This window comes from Fukomys damarensis, unplaced genomic scaffold, assembly GCF_012274545.1.
Source record: "Fukomys damarensis isolate Sample0158 unplaced genomic scaffold, DMR_v1.0_HiC HiC_scaffold_16, whole genome shotgun sequence".
NCBI lineage: Eukaryota > Metazoa > Chordata > Mammalia > Rodentia > Bathyergidae > Fukomys > Fukomys damarensis.
The window spans coordinates 93243487-93260471 of NW_022900928.1; the positions used below are offsets into that span (position 1 = coordinate 93243487).

At 33.9% G+C, this 16985-nt stretch overlaps 1 protein-coding gene across 11 annotated transcripts in view; it reads left to right on the forward strand.

Annotated features, from left to right (window-relative positions):
* Tpk1 (thiamin pyrophosphokinase 1) overlaps nt 1-16985 on the forward strand; it is a 360539-nt gene that overhangs the window by 120481 nt on the left and 223073 nt on the right. For 10 of the 11 annotated variants that reach the window (XM_010638565.3, XM_010638576.3, XM_019209683.2 and 7 more), the window contains exon 3: nt 6874-6943. In XM_010638565.3, coding sequence (XP_010636867.1) covers nt 6874-6943 — 70 coding nt within the window. Of the gene's footprint in view, nt 1-6873; nt 6944-14738; nt 14809-16985 lie in introns of those variants that run through there. The other variant, XM_033764478.1, reaches the window with a different exon arrangement.

Here is a 16985-nt window from a genome sequence, read left to right on the forward strand (position 1 = left end):
ATATATATATATGTATATATATATACACATATATATATACACACATATATATATGTATATATATATACACACACACACACACACACACACATATGCTCTGATCTGTTAATTTAAAAGTCTGATATATATGCTGCTGAAGTGAGCACAAATGTAAAAATCTAAAAAACAAAACAAAAAGTTATCTTCCATAGTGTCGAACAGTAAACCTTCTACTGACCACTGTGTAGATGTGCACGGACTCACATGTTTAAAACAAGATTATTACTTCCTTATTAACACATAATTGTTAGTGCGCTGTTCCTGAGGCTCATCAGGAGAGATACAGTGCTTTAGATATAATTAGACTAACTAATGTTGGTGCTAGAAGTGGCTGAAGCATAGAATTTGTAGAGGATATGGCTTAATATTTTTTCTTAGGCATGGTAGAGATTCCTAGCTTAACTTTTGATTATTGAGATATTAGATTTTTTTTTCCAGAGACTTACTCAGCTCTTTCCCATACTAGAGGAGTGGAAGTTGTGTTAAGAATTAACCACATTTGAGTAACTGGAGTTACTTAAATCTCTGGGGCTTCAGTTAAACATCTTTTCAATCAGATTTTGCACCTTCTGTGTTCTCTACATTAACTGTGGGTGACTTTGTCTTAATCATAAACAAGCCTTACAAAATATTTGATTTCTTCCTAAATATTATGTTGGAAATTGTCTTGTTATCTTAAGTATATGTCTATTTTAGTTATTTTTGGTTTTAAAATTAAAGTTAAGTCATATCCTTGTAAAAATATTTCTAAAGAATGATAAGTCTTTTCCAGCTGGGCATACCTTTAATGGTGCGTACCTTTAATCCTAGAGTTCTGGGAGCTTGAGGCAGGAAGACCACAATTTCAAGCCCAGTCTGGGTGACTTTGGTGTCATCTTGTCTCAAAATAAAAGATAAAAAGAACTGGGAATGTAGCTCAGTGTTAAGGCCCTGGTTTCAATCTCCTGTCCTCTTGCCTTCCCCAAATATTTTCCATGATCCAATCTTGATTTCTTGTAAATAATAACTGCTGAAGGGTTCTATGTGTGCAAAATAAGCACTGGGCCTGCCTGTGTTTGAACTGCTGAACTGACAAGATATGGGTTTTATTCAACACCAAATTTACATAGCTTTCAGGAAGGCTACAAGACAGGTATTCAAGCTTGAATGATGACAAAAATAACAAGGTTTAGTTATTTCCCACGTGTAACTTTGAAATGTCTCTGTCACTGCACATTAGGAATACATATTGCCATGTGAGCCATTGATTCTCGTATCTCTTTGGTGTTTGTTTCTCAGTAGTTGTCAAGAGTTCCCTTAGTATTGTGAGACTTGTCCCTATTTTTGAGTGCAGTTGCATCTTATCAATGCTGATTACTTGAGCCACAGTCTTGGCCCAAAAAGGTTTCCCTGACTCTTAGTTTTCTTAGATTTGGTTTCCTTCTCTACATTCCCTGATACCTGACTAAGAGATATTGAAAGTTATTGACTAATAATCTTTCATAATAACAAACTAATACATAGGTCTATTTTATTTTGATGGTTGCATATTAGAATTGTAAGATAGTGATCAGCATTTATGTCGTCATACAAGTTTGCCCTTATTTTTCATGATTACACAATGTACATATTTTCTACTAAACTTGGACAAATATTTATATAAAATTTGTATTACTTCTGCATGGAAGAGTGTGCATATAAAATTTTTATGAATCTTTCAGATTGTCCTTCAAAGTTATAGTCTTATAAAAACCATGATGATTTCTTCAAACATATTCCTTCTATTATTTATGTTCCCTTTATTTAATCCCTGAACATTTTTTGTCAGTTTGGTGGACTGTACATAATAATCTTTTTGTCTTAAAGTACTTGTGATTGACTAAAGATCACAGACTAATAAATGTCAGACAGAGTAGAATCAAACTTTACTTCTGTTTTCCTTTTAGATAAGTAAAACTGCTAACTAAAATCTTTTTTAGTTTTTCTTGAACCTAAGTACTTGGAACCAATATAACCATCTACTTTGCAGGAGGTCAAATTCTGTTCAGGTTTATTCAACAGAAATCTTGGAGGTAGCCAAATAACTTGAAATTGTGGATGGAGTTCTTATTGTTGTCAGTATCATTAAATTACATTATGCAAAGTTTAAAAAAACTTACAGTTTTTTGATATATTTAACATACTTCTGTACACTTAAAATATAAAGTTGCTGTACAGATTTTTAATGTATTTAATCTTCAGCTGTTACATAGTAACTGTTTAATCATTGAAATTACACTGTATGTGACAAATCTACAAAAATTTTGCTATTGTTAGCCAATAGAAATTTACATTTAAAACATTAAAAGATAATTCATGCCATTAAGATTAGGATAGTTTAAATGATAATGAAGTGAACATATGTTTGATTCATTAGTATCTATCAAAAACTCCCATTTTAAAGGGCCCTCTTCTTTCAGTACCTTTAGTTGGTCAGATTCATTAACAGTGATATTTGTATATCTGTTTTTCTAATTGTTGTCTTTTAACGTAGGCCAGTATTATTAGTATATGATTGAAAGATGTTTTTTCAAAGTCAGTATTATTTGTATATGTGGAAAATACTTAAACTTAATTAAAACATTTATTATTTTTAAGTGGATAATAAAATGAGGATACATTTTTGTGATACTTTTTGATAGCAAAATATAAGCTCAAACTTATTTTTCCTTTCACATGAATTGAACCCTTACTTTCCTCCTGAATATAATTAGAGAATAGTCTGTAAATTTCAGAATGATGATTTCAGCTCTTTGCCATTTACAACAGGAATAAATATGGATGCATTCAGTTCCTTCCATTAGAGGTTTTTCTTTTCATAAACTGCTCTAAAACTATCAGTTTAAATTTAGGTGATAAAGACAGTAGGCACCAGCATGTTTTTTAATTGTAGAAGTAACAGAGATCTTAATGAAACTGATTTTAGCAATAAGAATGTTTACGTATGTGTCTATTGAAATTTATCTCCCCTTTTTTCTCATGGTATTTTGATGCCTTTATTCTAGAACTCATCATAGCAGTGTATATTGCATATATCTGCTTCTCTTTCCAGTTTTTCCACTGTAATGTGAGCCTGGAGAGCTGAATCTACTTGTTATGCATCTTTCTGTGTCATTTAGAGCCTGAGACATAATAAGCTATAAATGTTATTTAATGCAATGCCAGGGATCAAACTCGGTCTTATGCATGCTGAGCAGGCTCCCTACTACTGAGCTACACCCCCAGCCCCCAATAGATTAAAAATGAATTCAATCTTTGCGAAGTAACACAGTGAGAGAAATTTATGTTGTTCTATTCATCTTTACCCACTAAAATCTATTACTTAGATTTTTATATTATTCAGTGCATCAGTTTTTACATTAAAAAGATTCCATGTACTTGTTAATTTTGTTTATAGAGTTATTTTATGTATTCTGAGGATAATTACTGATAGTTTACCATCTGTTTCTATTAATCAGTCTTTTCAGTCTCCCTAATCAGTTGTTTTATGCTACATTTTATATTTGAAATAATCTCTCCCTTTTGGCTTTCAATGGTTTTGATATGTAGAGAATGTATAATATATTCTGTGATCTTCTACAAGTTATGTTTGTGGCATAATTTTGACCTGGGTATCTCTTCTGATAAAGTATTGTAAGTGGTAAAGTGATAGTTGTTTTTATAAAAAGTTCTGGTTTACACTGTCTGTGAAATGTAGGCCCTCCACCCTGAATGACACAGATGTTTAATTTTCATTCTAATAAAAATGGAAAATTATTCTTTGTTAAATGCTTATTTTGTTTCAGTATTGTGATGAGTACTATTGTTTATACCTCAAAATTTGAAGGTAAATATTGTAAATACTCTTAAAAGTATAACTAAACTTGCAAAAAGGTAAGGTGTTTTATAGGTACCATAAAATGAAGTTGCTTATCAAATATGTAGCTTGCTTGTTCTGAAGCTATGAGTGCCTCTGGCATTTGCTCATTTTTATGACTTAGGGTTTTGATTTTAACAGCTGTGTGAGGGCAGGAGCATGGCTTTGGTCTGTTAAATGTAAGAAAATCCTCTAAATATCCCATTAACTCTCAAATATCCCATTAACTCTCCTACTCCACAGGATAGAAAAGTAAAGTTTGATCTGAAAGTAGTTTGATTTTTTGAAAACACTATTAAAATTATAAACATTCAAAAGAAGTCATTAGAAAAGACTTTTAAATTAAAAAAGATATAAAACTTCTTTAAAAAGAATGAATAAGACTAAACTTTTCAAACAGGTGACCAGGCATCATTGAAGAGAGAATGAGATATTTAAAGAAATTATTCACACTTACAAAGCGAAGAGATGAAAAGTTTAAACAGTTTAAGAAATGTAAAAGACAGAATGAGACTGTCCAGAAATATGTTTAGTGGAGTGCCGAAAAATATATAGAATGGAAGATGGGAAATAATTACATTGGCTAAAATTATCCAGAACTGAGGGCAGATCCTCAGATTTAGACTGCACAGTTAACTCCAAATAAGATACATGGTAATGAAATTTAAAACACCAAAGACAAAGGGAAGATCTTAAAAAAGGCCACAAAGAGAAGGCAAGGGCAGGGGAATGGGGAAAAAAATAAGATATATTATGTAAAAGTACAATTCTCCAATGATAAATGTCATTATATTGTATACATAAAATGTACTGATAAAATTCATTTTTTAAAAAAAGAACAGACTGACAGCAGCTTTCTGAAAGGATCGATGGCCCACTGCAAGTCAGAGACTAACATATTAATGTGGTGAAAGTTAAAACCAGTGTATGCGTAGTATTATACTCCGCTGATCAGTTATTCAAGGTAAGGTGGTAATGAGCACCTTTACAACCATCAAAAAGTATTTCCTGTCCACAGAAATTGCCTGAATACTTTAAACTGGCATGGGTGTGTAGGTGTACAGTTTCGGGAAATGGTTAAGTATGTTAATTAGAATTGAGACAATTTCATTCTTTCAAATACTTAAGTATCTCACCCTAGAGTATGGAAAAATGGGGCTAAATTATGGAGTTTTCCCACTGATTTGTGTCTTAGTTACTTTTCTCATTGCTGAGACAAAATATGCAACACCCAAAGTTAAAGGAGGAAAGGTTTATTTAGCTCACAATGTGTAGAAGTTTCAGTCCATAATCAGCTGACTTCAAGGCAGAGTGGCACGTAGCAGAGAACAGTACATGGTAGGCAGAGGGTAGCAAGGCAAGGAACCAGACAACCCTCTTTCTGTCCTTTATATTATATCCAAGCTCCTGGATTTGGGTAGTGCCAAACCAATCAGTGGACTGATTTACTTATCACCTACCCTTAATCCTACCACCTTTAATTGTAGCATTGCACCATGAATCAGTCAAGATCACTCTAGATCAACCACGTCTGAAAAAGCCTCACCTATGACTGCAATAAACTTTAGGGGGACCTGTAGACAGAAGCCATAACAGTTTATTATTACTATCTATAAGTTTAGCCTTGTAGAACAAAATACATGTCACCAACTTTTTATTTAGCTGATCTAGTAATTTGAACTATTTAATTTCGGTTAGCCAAGGAATACACACTATGTAATGGAAAGTGACCATTTGTTTTCTTCATTCCCAATTTCAGTTCTGTATAGCATTAACTTTAATTTCAAAGAAAGGCAGTTTCTTCTTTTGTCAGTCAGCTCTTAAGTTGGATTTTAACTGTCAAATCCTTTAATCAAACGCTCCAGCCTTTTTTTTTGTAGTGATGTGAAGTCCCTGTCACATTGTCTTAATGACTTCAGCCAAGTGCCTTTTGGTTTGATGGTTTGTAATGTTCACTCTGAAGTGCTGCTATGATTCTGTGTATTTCTGTGAGGAAAAAAAAAATGAGAGAAACAGCAACAGTATCAAAGGTAGCGTTGAGGAGCTGAGAAATCTTCAAGAAATCATCATTTATGAGCAACAGCAAATCCCAGGGCAATAGCAAGAAAGAGAAAAGCATGAGTGGAGAGAGGACGCTGATTAACATTTCTCAAATTTCAGTTTTGTACCATCTTCACAGCTTTTACATTAGTCCCATATTGTCTAGATTGTTTATATTTAAAAATAATCATAGTCATTATTTTTTTGTTTTTATTAGTTAGTTCTTGTTTGTAAGACGTAACTATTACATTAATTGTAGTGGTTGACACATGTATATAACATACTTTTATTCTTTTTACTTCTCCCTTCCTCCCTCTCTCTTCTTCCCTTATCCCATTCATTTCTTGGTTCCCTTCCTATTTGTGTGAGATCCATCTCCCTTATGATTTATTTTTTTTAATCATTAAGTTTATTGGTATATTTTAGGTATACAATATGACATTCACCATTGAGAATTTATACCTAATATTTTTTAAGGAAAATATTTTCATCATAAGAAAAGTGAAATTCCATATTGCCCACTAAAAAGAAAGTGCTTGTCTAAATCTATTAAAAAGGAAAGCACAATAGCTGTATCCTGTATCCTGTCATTGAGCCCAAGGCCTACTTTCTCTTACAAAGAAGGAAAAACAAGTGTCAAGAAATGTTACACACATGTAGGCAGCATCCACAGGCTCCTGTTGAATTGAAGCAGAGGTATTGAAAAGGTGCATGAAGGAAATAAACTTGATCTGTAGGTGATTTTGTCTTCCTTGTCTTGTGCTATGTAGCGTTCCAATGGTGTTACAGATGAATGTGAAATGATCAGGTAGGTTAGAGTTGCTATATATGTTACTGAGTTTCTATCTTTTAGTGTTTTTTTATTTGGAAGATGTTATTCTTTATTTCCTATATTGAAATGGTTTTAATTTTTTTTGAAGCTCTTTTCAGAGGCTGTGCTGATGGAGGTGCCAACCGCTTGTATGATATCACTGAAGGAGAGAGAGAGAGGTATGCTTCTGTTCAGCCAGTGCCCATACATTACTAACTTCTGCTCATTTTTGTTTTATTATTTACTTAGCAAGTGAATACTCATAATTTTTGTTGTGCCTTTTATAGAAAAAGATCTCAGTTGAGAGAGTGTGAGTTGCTTAACCATGTTGTATTATTTCTTTAAATAGAATCTCTAAGGCCCATCTATTCTTTTTTTTAAAAGCCTCCTATTTCAAAGCCTCATTAAGTAGCATTATCAAATATTGGTATTTGTGAGAATTTTGAGCATTAGCTGAAATAAAGCTTCATCTAGTAATTTGAGTTTTATTCAAACACTTAAAATGAATACAAACTGATCTCATATAGAAGAAATATATTCTATTATAGATAATGTGAGATTTTATATTAATGTAGGGTAGGGCCCACAATGAGTCACTCTAACTTAATTACTTCTGAGTTATGCTCACATATATATTTAAGGGATAATGTTTATTGCTTAATGATTTGCCATCTGCACTGTCTGCTTTTTTTGATCTGCATGGTGAGCTATTTTTAGCTGAGAGAATACGTTCGTAGAAGCAGATTTTAACCCTAGCACATTGCAAACATGTTTTTAGTCAAACCCCTTGGCAAACCCAAGAAATTATAGTATACATATAAGTAGACTAGGTATTAAATGTTGTTCCAACCCCTATCATATGTTATTAAATTTATTGAAAGGTTTATAGTTTCAGAAGTCATCTACTTGCTGCAAAAAAACAAAATAAAAATATTATGATGCAACATACCCTAGTTGTGCATTAAATATAGGTATTTTGAAATGATATTTTTTTCTTTATGGCATCAAAATGTTTACCTTCAAGTGTCTAATACTAGAGCTGCCTTTTGCCAGCAGGTGGTGGCTTACCAGGAAGAAGGCATTTTTCCTTTGAGATCAGCCATGCTAATGCAAATGCCTGGGTGCTGGACACATTATCATAAAATACTGTAATGGTGACAGCCTTAGAAACAGTTTAAATTCATAATGTTTTTTCACTCCTTTGTTTTGTCATTTTGTAAATTCATGTGATAGTATTCTCTTAAGACCTGATATGGACAAAGTGTGAAAAAAATAATTTTTAAATATTATAAAATGTGCTTTAATCATTTCAAGCAAGCACATAATGCTCATGAAGCCTAGATTATGAGTTGGTTATTGTTTATTCCACACCTGTACCCTGCTTGCTGGTAAACAGTCTAGTGCTGAGCACTAGTACCTTAATAGTAGGTGTAGCTTGTCAACATAATTATAGCCAGAGCTGTGAAAGAATATTAACCCACTGTTTTCCTACATTTCTTGATCATTAGAATCATCAAGAATATTTGAAGAAAAATACAGAGTTTTATATTCATTATTTTTTATCAGATTGGACCAGACACTAATATTGAAAATAACAGGGAACATATTTTTTTCACATTTAAAATGAAAACAGAGTACCACATTGTGGGAACATGTACCATTATCTTTGCTGATATCGGTTTCACAATTATTATGTTTAACATCTCTCAACATATTTATAAGTAATCTTATAGAAGTCTTCCAAGGAGATTAATGTAATTTTTCTAACAAATGTTTGTCCATATATGAAGATGTTCGATAAAGTGGTGTGCTTTACATTGATTTTCTTCTTGTAGTGATGTGTTTGCATTGATTCATATTCTGATGCCTTGGGACATAGTGGGACTGGGTAAGGGTAGAGTCTTTAATAGGGAGATGAGTGAAACTAACTGCCTCAAGTGGGAATTAAATCTTTGGAATAAATCTCATTAAATCTAAGCCCTAAACAGTTGTACTAATTGGATACAGGTGACTAAACATAATTCCACTTTAATTGTATTTTTAACAAAAGCCTCCACAATAAAAGAGGAAAGATATTCATGTGTGTGTTAAAGAGGCAATATGTAGTTTCCAGACTGCTGCTTTGCTGTTCTCGTTTATTTATTTAACATCCATATATGCATGCCACAAGGCATACATTTTTAAAAAGCTAACCCCATTTGAGAACAAAATGAATTATTTATGCATTTGGAATGGAAGGAAGACTGGTATAGATAAGAGCACAGGTACAGGCTGATAAGGCTAGAACCTAGGGGGTCTTTAGTAATAGACTGGTGATCTTCCCTCTACTTAGGCTGAGGAAGGTCAAACCTGAGATACCACTCTTATCATTACTCTGCCCGTGGATGCCACTGGACAGCCAGGGTTAGGTCTGTCCCTCTTGGAGCTGGAACCTGAGAGAGCTTGAGTAGAATCGGGGTATGTTTCCTGCCCTGGTCTTATGTGCTAGCTGCCTCTACTACTTCACAGATTCAGTGGGAAAGGGAAGATTGAGGTTAGGTTATGTGGGACAGAACCCACTGGGAGTGTGGGAAGATCCAGGACTGTGTGGTCACAGGAAGAGCACCCCAAACTAACACTAGGACTGTGGGACAGGTGGAGGAGATTGGAAGAGATGTCTAAGGATTGAAGGAAGAGAGTATTCCCGAGAGTGGAGTGCTCACCTGTGTTAAATGCCACTGAGAAGCCTTGTGCAGACTAAAGGAGGTATTGAATGTGGGTGTTATCAGTATAAATATAGCACCTACTTATTATGAAGCCCAAAAAGTCTAAGAATAGGCCCTAGAAATACAGTGCAAAGTACAGTATGAAAAGGAGACAGGACTAACATTCTTTTTTTTTAATATTGAGTTTATTGGTACATTTAAGGTATACAGTACAATTACATTCATTATTGGCATCTTGTACCTTTACATGACAGGTGTTGGTTCTCATTTTCCCCCTTGTCCCTGCCCTCACTTCACCCATTCCTCCCCTCCCCATTTACAACACTTTATTTCCATTTTTTCATTTTCTCATAATTTTTTCTTTCCCCTTATTACCTTTCCCCTACCCTTCTCATTTTCCCTACACCTTTAGCTCTTTTCTTCCTATTTCACATTGTCACTTATATCATTAGGATCTTATGTACTATTGTAGTTTTTCACACCAGAGAAACTATTCGGTATTTATACATGTGTGACTTATTTATTCACTTAGGAGTATATCCTCAATATGTATCCATTTTCCTATGAATGCATCTAAGTTTTAATTCTTTATGGCTGAGTAGTATTCCATTTTATAGACAAACCACATCTTCTTTATCCAGTTTCCAACTGATGGGCAAATGGACTGTTTCCAAATTTTAGCTATTACAAACTATGCCACTATAAACATTGGTGCGCATATATCACTGTGATATGATTCTTTTAATTCTTTTAGAAAGATACCTGGCAGAGAGATGGCTGGGTCAAATGAATCCTCTACTCCCAGTTCTTTGAAGTATCTCTATATTGATTTCCATAGTGGTTGCACCAGTCTGCACTCCCACCAACAATGGAGAAGGGTTCCTTTCTCCCCACAGCTCCATCAACATTTGTTATTGTGTGATTTCTTCAGAGCAACCATTCTTTGTGAAGTGAGGTGGAATCTCAGTGGTGTTTTCATCTGCATCTCTTGAATGTGGAACATTTTTTCATATATTTACTTGATGCTTTTACTTCTTTGTCTGAGAAATATCTGTTCATTAAGGTGCCCATTTATGAATTGGATCTTTATATTTGGGGGGAGCTGATTGTTTTGAGTTCTTTATATATTCTCGATAGTAGTCATTTGTCTGAGGAGCAGCTGTTAAAATTTTTCCCACATTGTATGTTGTCTCTTAGTTTTGTTGATGGTTTCGTTTGCAGTACAGAAGCTTTTTAATAAGATGAGATCCCACTTGTTGATTCCTTGTGCTAGTTCTCGTGCTACTGAGGATTTGTTCAAAAAGTCTTTTCCTATGCCAGTGTCATCAACAACAGTTCTGCCTAATTTATCTTCCAGCAAGTTTAGTGTTTCTGTTTTAATGTTTAGTTCCTTAATCCACTTGGATTTTAATTTAGTGCATGGTGAAAGATAAAGGTCCAGTTCTAATCTTTGGCAGGTTGAAATCCAGTTTTTCCAACACCATTTATTAAAGAGGCTATCTTTCCTCCACTGAGGATGGTCAGCTCCTTTGTCAAAGATGAGATAGCTGAGTACATCTGGATTTGTTTTTGTGTCTTCCAGTCTGTTCCACTGATCCTCAGATCTGTTTCTTTGCCAGTACCATGCTGTTTTTATCACAGTGGCTTTGTAGTATAGTTTCAAATTGGGAATTGTTATACCCGCTGCCGTGTCTCTGTTGCCTAGGATGGCTTTTGCTATTCTAGTTCTCTTCTGGTTCCAAATGATTTTTTGGATTCTTTTTTCTAGTTCTGTAAAATATAGTGTTGGAATTTCAATTGGCATTGCATTGAATCTGTATAGCAGTTTTGGTAGTATAGCCATTTTCACTATGTTGATTCTTTCTACCCAGGAACAGGGGATATCTTTCCATTTTCTTATATCATCTCCAGTCTCTTTTTTCAAAGTGTTGTAGTTTTCATTGTAGAGGTCTCTTGCTTCTTTTGTTAGATTGATTCTAGATACTTCATTTTTTTTGGATGCTATTGTGAAAGGAATTGTTTCCCTAATTTCTCTCTCAGTGACTCTGTTATTTGCGTACAAGAAGGCTATTAATTTTTGGGTGTTGACCTTGTATCCAGCTACTCCGCTAAAAGTATCAATTAAGTCTAGAAGTCTTTTGGTAGAGGTTTTGGGTCTTAAATGTAGAGTATCATATCAGCAAATAATGACAATTTAAGTTCTTCCTGTCCTATCTTTATTGCTTTAATTTCTTTCTCTTGTCTAATTGCTATGGCTAATGTTTCCAGAACTATATTGAAGAGGAGTGGTGATAGTGGGCATCCTTGTCTTGTTCTGGATTTTAACGTGAAAGTTTTCAGTTTTTGGCCATTTAATATGATGTTGGCTGTGGGTTTTTCATAGATAGCCTTTATTAAGTTGAGATATAGACCATCTATTCCAATTTTTTGCAGAGTTTTTATCATCAATGGGTGTTGAATTTTGTCAAATGCTTTTTCTGCATCTATCGAGAGGATCATATGATTTTTGTCCTTGACTATGTTAATATCGTGTATTACATTTATTGATTTATGTATGTTGAACCATCCTTTCATCCCTGGAATAAATCCGACTTGGTCGGGATGTATGATCTTCTTGATGATCCTCTGAATTCTGTTTGCTAGTATCTTATTAAGGATTTTATATCTATATTTTTTAAGAAGATTGGCCTGTAGTTCTCTTTTTCAGTTGCATCTTTCCCTGGTTTGGGAATCAAAGTGATATTTGCTTCCAGGAATGAGTTTGGAAGTATTGCTTCCCTTTCAATTTCATTGAAAAGTTTGAAGAGTAATGGCAGTCATTCTTCTCTAAATGTCTTGTAAAATTCATCTGTGAATCCATCAAGACCTGGACTTTTGTTTATTGGTAAATTTTTAATTACATGTTCAATTTCATTGATTGTTAATTGGGGTTTTTTAAATGTTTTTATCTTCTTTGTTCAACTTTGGTAATTCATAAGTATCTAGAAATCTTTCCATTTCTTCTGTGTTTTCCATTTTGTTAGCGTACAGGTTCTCAAAGTAGGTATTGATTATCCTCTGGATTTCTTTTGGATCTGTTGTGACTTTGCCTTTTTCATTCCTAATTGCATGGATCTGAGCCTTTTCTTTCCTTTTTTTGATAAGTTTAGCTAAGGGTTTATCAATTTTATTTATTCTTTCAAAAAACCAACTCTTCAATTCATTTATTTTGTTGTATTGTTTTCTTAGTTTCCACTGCATTGATCTCTACTTTTTATAAGATAAGCTCTCTTGTTTGAGCTTTGGGTTTTTCTTGCTCTTGTTTTTCTAGGAGTCTGAGATTAATCATTAGGTTGTTCATTTGATCTTGCTCTGTTTTTCTAGTGTGGGCATTCAGTGCTATGAATTTTCCACGTAGAATTGCTTTCATAGTGTCCCATAGATTCCTGTATGTTGTATTGGCATTTTCATTTATTTGTAAAAATTGTCTGATTTCTTCCTTAATTTCCTCTGTGATCCATTGATTGTTCAGGAGAGTGTTGTTCAATTTCCATGTGTTTGTAAAGTTCCCTATGGTTTCTTGTGCTATTGATCTCCACCTTGATTGCACTATGATCTGATAATATACAAGGAGTAACTTCAATTCTTTCGGATTTATTCAAACCTCTTCTCTGAGCTAGTATGTAATCTATCTTGGAGAATGACCAATGTGCAGCCAAAAAGAATGTTTATTCTCATTTTGTGGGGTGGAACACCTGTAAACATCTATTAAGTCCATGCTTTCAAAAGCTTGGTTCAATTCTAGTATTTCATTGTTGACTTTTGGCCTAGATGATCTGTCTTTTTGTGAAAGTGGGGTATTTAGATCCCCCACTACAATTGTGTTAGTGCTTATTTGGTTTTTCCATATTTCTTAATATTTCTTTGATATAGTTGGTGGCATTAGTATTTGGTGCATATATGTTATGATTGTCATCTCTTCCTCTTGAATTGTTTCCTTTACAAGGATGTAGTGGCCTTCTTTGTCTTTTTTAATCAGTTTTGGTTTGAAATTTACTTTGTCTGTGAATAAGATTGCTACCCCTGCTTTTTTCTGGGCTCTTTTCACATGGAGAATTGTTTTCCATCCTTTCACTTTCACTCTGTGGTCTTCTTTTTGCACTAGGTGTGTTTCTTGTATACAACATATTGTTGGATTTTACAGGACTAATATTCTTTTATTACCCTCTTTACACTTAAATTAGTGGCCCAAAAGCTTCAAAGTTAAGTAATTTTTTTAGGCTCAAACTCTTGGCTTATTCATATTAGATGAGTTTTGCAGATTGCAGGTTTTACTGTTTTTTGCTGTTGATATCATTTCATCTTTGGCCAATGTTGAACTGTGAGATCCTATGTCCCTTTTTAAAAGTCATACACAATTATAAAACATGTAAATTACAGATATTAGTATAATGCAATGAAAATGTATACATTGTGTGTGTTTAATTTCATCCATGTTGTTTCAGATGTACATATGACCTCTTACCTACATTCTAAACTAGAGGAAGATCATTTCACTAATTCTAGAAAAATTATTCATGCTCACTTCCAGACAATTTCTTACCCTCGTGCAATAACTTTCTTACTGTGAAAATAAGTAATAATTGATATATATATTAGTGAGCAGGAAGAAACAAAAAGAAGAAAATGAAAATTATGTATTTTTTGTTATTGTCACTATTGATGCTGCCCTTTAGGATAGTAGAAAAAAATGACTCCCTTTTCTGTACTTACTTTCAAGCCCACCCCCTTTTTAGAAAATTGTCTGGGACTGTTATATCAAAATTATTTACTGATAAATGGTTATATGACTAGTTGTTCCATTCTCTTTTTTTTAAGGGTTTGAATGACTTTGGTAGATGATCTTCACATTTTAATTGTTTACCTCTGTTCTGAGAGCCCCTAGGTCTGTCTTGGGTGCATGTTTAGTTTGTACATCAAACTATGGTAGATTGAAGATCCAGTCAAGAAAATACAGAATGGTCATTGCCAAGGACACTTCAATCCTCACTTTGATTCTGGACATAAAAATGAAAATTGAGAGATTTTAGGAGACATCAGGCTTAACCTTTTCCTATACTCATAATTTACTGTTTTCCAATCAGTTCATGGGAGCAGTAAGTTTGAGCATTTTAACTATGTGGAATAATAAAGTTGGAGTATCAGGTATCTGAGCTAGCACCCTTTATTCTACAGCTCCAGCTTGATGCTGACCAAAGTCTCATGTTCACTCTGTGCTAGTCTGCGATTAGAAAGGCCTCCTCCTGCCTTCTCCCAAGTGCATGAAACACACGATTGGCCATGGCCAGGAAGGAAAACAGGTACCTGCCCTGTTGATTGGAATAACCGAAGGTCACAGAAATGAAATACCAACCACAGATGGGAAGCAGGTGTATCTTTTGGGGGGATTAATGCAGTGTAATAGGAGAGACAATATTGCATATGATAAAAGGATAAGACAAATGAAAATTCTAATTCGTCAAGATAGGCCTTAGGACAAAGCAGACGTGGAGGACAGACAATTAAACCAGAATTGTGGTATTAGAAAGTACTCTGAAGATCTTAATGGTGTTGAAAGGTTAGGACCACAGTGTAGTTAGGACCACAGTGTGTTTGTGTACGTATTCCTATGTAGTCACTAGTGGTGAGGGAGGGACATTTTGCTTTGTCTATTGGATGAAATCTCATTATCTTGAGATGAAAGATTATCTTTTCAGGCACGTACAGTTTTGTCCCTTGTTTGTCTTCTAGTCACACAAACTGCTCCTGTTCTAAATAAGCTACACCATTTATCCTGTCTCATTGCTCAGGCCCTTTCTCATGACTGACCTCATACACTCGGGTGCTGCTCCTCAACCATTCCAATTAGCTGGCCATTCTGACTAATCAGTGTGTATAGGTCCTGCCCAGTCCCGATGGTTTTAGGGGCATACAAGCATTTCTTGCAGCAGTGCTCTGTACATCTGTGCTCAGCTAACATTCTCAGAGTTCCATGAGGTCATCCCTCTCCTTCTAGCCTGATGTGGCTTGACATCCTTTACACTGAAATAATATTCTTAAATCAAAACGTTACATTTATATTCTACCTTGATTTAAAGCTATAAAGACTTACATCCTTTACTAGATTATAAATTTCAAGTGATCCATGGCCCTTTAACTTTGCATAAGACTTTGTAATTATTTACTTTCTCATTTTATCTTGTGATTTAGCTATGTGAGGATATATCTTATCCTTCACTAGGTGGTGAAGTCCTGGAAGGAGGCAATCATCATTAATCATCTTTATATGTCTCTTGATATCTAGTACACTAATGAGCATCTGAGAATTTATAGAATTAATGATTTTTCATTGATATGTTAGCAGAGATGTCATTTAAGCTAAGCTTTATTTCAGCCAGGAATTTCTAAGCTATATATCAGCTATTGGAAATAACTTTATAATAAAGAAATTTTAGATAATTATGTATCTTGTTAATATGTATAAACCAGAAGTGTTTTATATTTTTAAATTATTCATTTTTGCCTAAAATCCCTTGTAATTTATGCTCCACTGATTTCTAGAATGTCCTATATTGCACTGCATTTTAATGCCTGTCTAAATGAGTCTTTTTATTCTGAAACTAAAGTCCTCATCTTTGAATTCACTGATATTTTGAGAACAGCATGTACTATGAACAATGTGTACTATGAGTGCTAAATATGCGATGTCTGTTTTTGTTACTTTATTGGAATTAGTGATTCCTAGACTCCTTAGCAGAATAGTCTTAAGAAATAGTTATGAATTTTGGAATTGTGTTGAATATTTGAAGTGTGGGAAAGATTGTTTTTAAGTTGTCACAGAGTGACTGGTGAGGAATCTTCCAGATTATTTGTATATAAACATTGATTTAGGTTAGCTCTGATGTTTAGGAATTTATTTTTTGTTTGATTTAAAATATGAACATGCCAAAAATGTCTTGCATTTGTACAAATGATCATTCTGTTAAATATGCATTTAAAATGGTTACATGGTAAGACCCATTTATAAAGAAAAGCAAAATACCTTGCCCATCTCTTATTCATTTCACTCCATTTTCTTCAGTTAAGACTTAAGACTTTCAATTTTATATAGCCATGCATCTTTTTCATCAGTGGATCATATTGTTTTTCAGAGTGATCAAATGAGAATAGAAGATTCCTATTATAACTACCTATACAATTATCATGCCCCAGTTTAGCCAGGTTCAATAACTTAATAATATGGGTAGCTGCCTCTTAAAAATTAGATTCTAAAGCTTTTATCAATGTTATTAATCCAGTTATCTGATAGAAAATATCTGAGACATCCTTGAAAGAATTGGTGGCACGTCATGAGTAATTGAACAGTTCCCAGTATATTTTATTGCCAGTAGCAGTGGTTTTCAGGTTAGGAATTTAGTACTGAGAGAGTTAAGTTAGGGTTCAAAAGTGCGAATGTGCCACTGCATTACTATGACACTTGTATAGCAAGTATTTTAAC